The 3,426-nt window shown below is 38.5% G+C and overlaps 1 protein-coding gene across 1 annotated transcript; it reads right to left on the bottom strand.

Moving 5' to 3' along the window:
• Positions 1-2,011: 2,011 nt before the first annotated feature.
• LOC142175974 (putative inactive poly [ADP-ribose] polymerase SRO2) lies at positions 2,012-2,431 on the bottom strand. The gene has a single exon (XM_075242987.1). It carries the CDS (start codon positions 2,429-2,431, stop codon positions 2,012-2,014), a length of 420 nt encoding a protein of 139 aa, XP_075099088.1.
• Positions 2,432-3,426: the final 995 nt, after the last annotated feature.

Genomic DNA, 3,426 nt, shown 5'->3' with positions numbered 1-3,426 from the left:
GTTGTTTGAAAAATCGCCTCTTATGTTTTTGGGGTTTTAAAAAATGAAAAAATGACTGAAAATCCCGTCTATTTATACCCCTCTGAGATCTCCTGTGCGGACCGCACAAAATGGACTGCGGCCGCACAGACCTTCCTGAGGGTGCTGCGGTCCAGTGTCCTGTGCGGACCACACGAAATGGACTGCGGCCGCACAGGCCTCCACCGCGCACCGAACAAAGCCGATCGCGCACCTCACTGGGCCCCTTCCGCGGTCGCACACGTTTTTGTGCGGACCGCACTGGCGGGTTCAGAAACCTGCAACTTTTTTGAACCTGCAACAACTGTGTTTTTAGGCCTAAGGCATCCCGGAACCTACCCTAAACTCACCCGAGCCCTCGGGGCTCCAAACCAAATATACACAAAATCCTCAAAAACATCCTACGGACTTATTTGTGCAATCAAATCATCAAAATAACATCATGAACATCAAACTAAATCTCGAGATCAATGAAATTTTCTCAAAACTTCTTTAAACATCAACTTTGCGATTTATGTCCGAATCACGTCATATGACATCCGTTTTTCACCAAATTCCACATAAACGTCTTAAATCACATATAAGGCCTGTACTGGGCGCTGGAACCAAAATACGGACTCGATGCCATCATGTTCTAAGCAAATTTCATTTCAATTTTCCTTAAATAATTTCAGAAAGTAATTTCATTTAAAAATTCATTTCTCGGGCTTGCGACCTCGGAATTCGATTCCGGGCATACGCCCAAGTCCCATATTTTCCTACGGACCCTCCGGGACCGTCAAATCATGGGTCCGGGTCTGTTTACCCAAAACGTTGACTGAAGTCAAATTTATTCATTTTACAGTCAAAACTTATCATTTTTCATAGATTTTCACATTTAAGCTTTCCGGCTACGCGCCCGGACCGCGTACACAAATCGAGGTGACTCTAAAAGAGATTTTCAAGGCCTCAGAAACACAGAATTTAATTTAAAGCAAGTGATGACCGTTTGGGTCAACACAGTTATACCCTCCTTTCTTTCATTGCAAATATGTCAAACGTACCTTTTGGGCCCAACGAGGGAAGTGACTGTCACGCCCTAAACCTGGGGAGGCGTGGCTGGCACCCAATGCCGCACTGGCCCGAGCGGATCACTTTGTAATTCATGATTATTCGACCAAAATTGGAACATACATAGGTCACAACGTATAATGTATCAGAGGCCCACATGGCCACAACTCATAATGTATAACTGTAAGTGGGCAACACTGTATCAATAAACTATCATTCTTAAAACATGAATACAAATGGGCCGTCAAGGCCTCTGACATACTGTACAAAATGAACCTCTGTGTCTATAAAGCCTTTAAGATTATTTGATATCAAATGGGACAAGGTACCGGCCTACCCATAAGTCTGTAGCAAAACTCTGACACGGCGACTCATAGACTCGGTTGCACTCAAAATGAAGTGGAGTCTTACTGATCCTTGGCTGAAACCAATCTCGTCTACTATGAAAGCTCGTAAAGCTGATTATCTATACCTGTAAGTCTAGATAGCTCTGTAAATAATAAAATATTTATAATGTCATGCATATGCATATAAATGTCATGTGATGCATAGGTCTGTACGTACATAACATCATCAAGCCTCTGAGGGCATCCCATCATATCATCTCGGCCACTGTGGGCAAATCATCAACGTATACCAACTGATCAAGTGGTGGTGCGTATATAACGCCATAACCTTTTCCCATATCCCATATACATATAATATACGCGTATATAACGCCATATGATCATGGGTAAATGTAAATGTATATATATATATATGCGTATATAACGCCATAACATCATCACGCCTCTGAGGGCATCCCATCATATCATCTCGGCCACTGTGGGCAAATCATGAAAGTATACCGGCTGATCAGATGGTGGTGCGTATATAATGCTATAATCTTTTTACATATCCCATATACATATATACGCATATATAACGCCATTTGATCATGGGTTTATGTACATGAACGTAATACATGAGAAGTACGCCAATAAAATGTCTGAGACCCATTCTCATCTTCCACTGCTGATAATAACCCATCGAAATTTGCTGGATAAAGATAAACACCAATGCTAAAACATTCTCCAGATTTTGGTTCTGTAGTTCTAGAAAATCCATGAGAAATAATTCTACCAATTTCTTCTTTGGAAGAACCAAACCAAGCATATTTGATATTGGCATTTCCATTGCATTTTTCCCTCACTGCTTCAGAGAATATGCGAAAAGCTTCCAATCTTGCTTTCCCAAATATAGTCGAACATGAATTTTTGTGTATGGCTACAACTTCATCTTCTTTTGTCAATGGCCCCATACAAGTAACAAACCCTGACTTGATTAAACCATGTTCTTTGTCATTTTCCTCTAATTTTCTCATGATACTCAATCATCAACTCAAGCTTTTCAATAACCATATGAAGTGTAAGAAACAAAAGAGCAGGGGTAACTACTGAATTTAAAATTTGTAACCCCCTTTGTAATCACATCAAGTGTAAAACAAGAGTGAACCTCAAAAGTATCGAGGAATAAGTCAGACCACTCTAGGGCAGTTTACATTAGATACTTCCACGGATAACATGATTATAGAATTTTAACCCACCTTGGAAAATATAAAGTGTAACCAAGATATAAGAGAGACCACTCCAGGTCAGTTGCACAAGAATGCGCAAATTTGAAGTAATGACTTTATATGCTTGTTAGATGGTATTTAGAAGTTCAAGGGGAAAGCTGAATGTAGAGGATATTATCATATATTCATGGAACAATAGAGGGTGAGGATGGTGACAAAAAGGATAAATAAGCTAAGTGGGACCTCATGAATATTTATCATCGTTAATCCCCAAGAAGATGGAACTAAGGCTTCAAACAAAGCTTTCAGCAGGATAAACTTTATGTTTCTTCAAAAAAATTGTGGTGTCTTTCCCATAATGAAGTGTATAAGCCACCTATTATTCAATGACTTAAGAGTCATGAGGTTTGGGGGCTGCCACGTGTTGGGGTGGTTTAAACATTATCCAATGTTTTTATTAATTAGGTAATGTCTCTTTGCCTGATAATTAATCAATTACCCACATAATTAAGAATTTATCTAAAGTCACTTAAAATTCTACTTTATTTTTAATACGCTTTATACAACTTCCTATAATACACTTTATACACCGTACTATTATGGTCATGTGATACCCTGTAAAATAAATTCATACATACATTATTATTTAAAACATCCATGTAAAAAAATACATATATTTTCTCCACTTCAAATTTTCCTAATCTTATATAAAGAGTACAAATTTTGGTACGCTTAGTTCTTAAAATGATAAAAAGATAACCTTCTTTTCTTGTAAGAAAATAATTTCTATCTTTACAATAAAG

Source organism: Nicotiana tabacum, chromosome 22, assembly GCF_000715075.1.
Source record: "Nicotiana tabacum cultivar K326 chromosome 22, ASM71507v2, whole genome shotgun sequence".
NCBI lineage: Eukaryota > Viridiplantae > Streptophyta > Magnoliopsida > Solanales > Solanaceae > Nicotiana > Nicotiana tabacum.
This window is presented reverse-complemented; position numbering and strand designations above follow the sequence as displayed.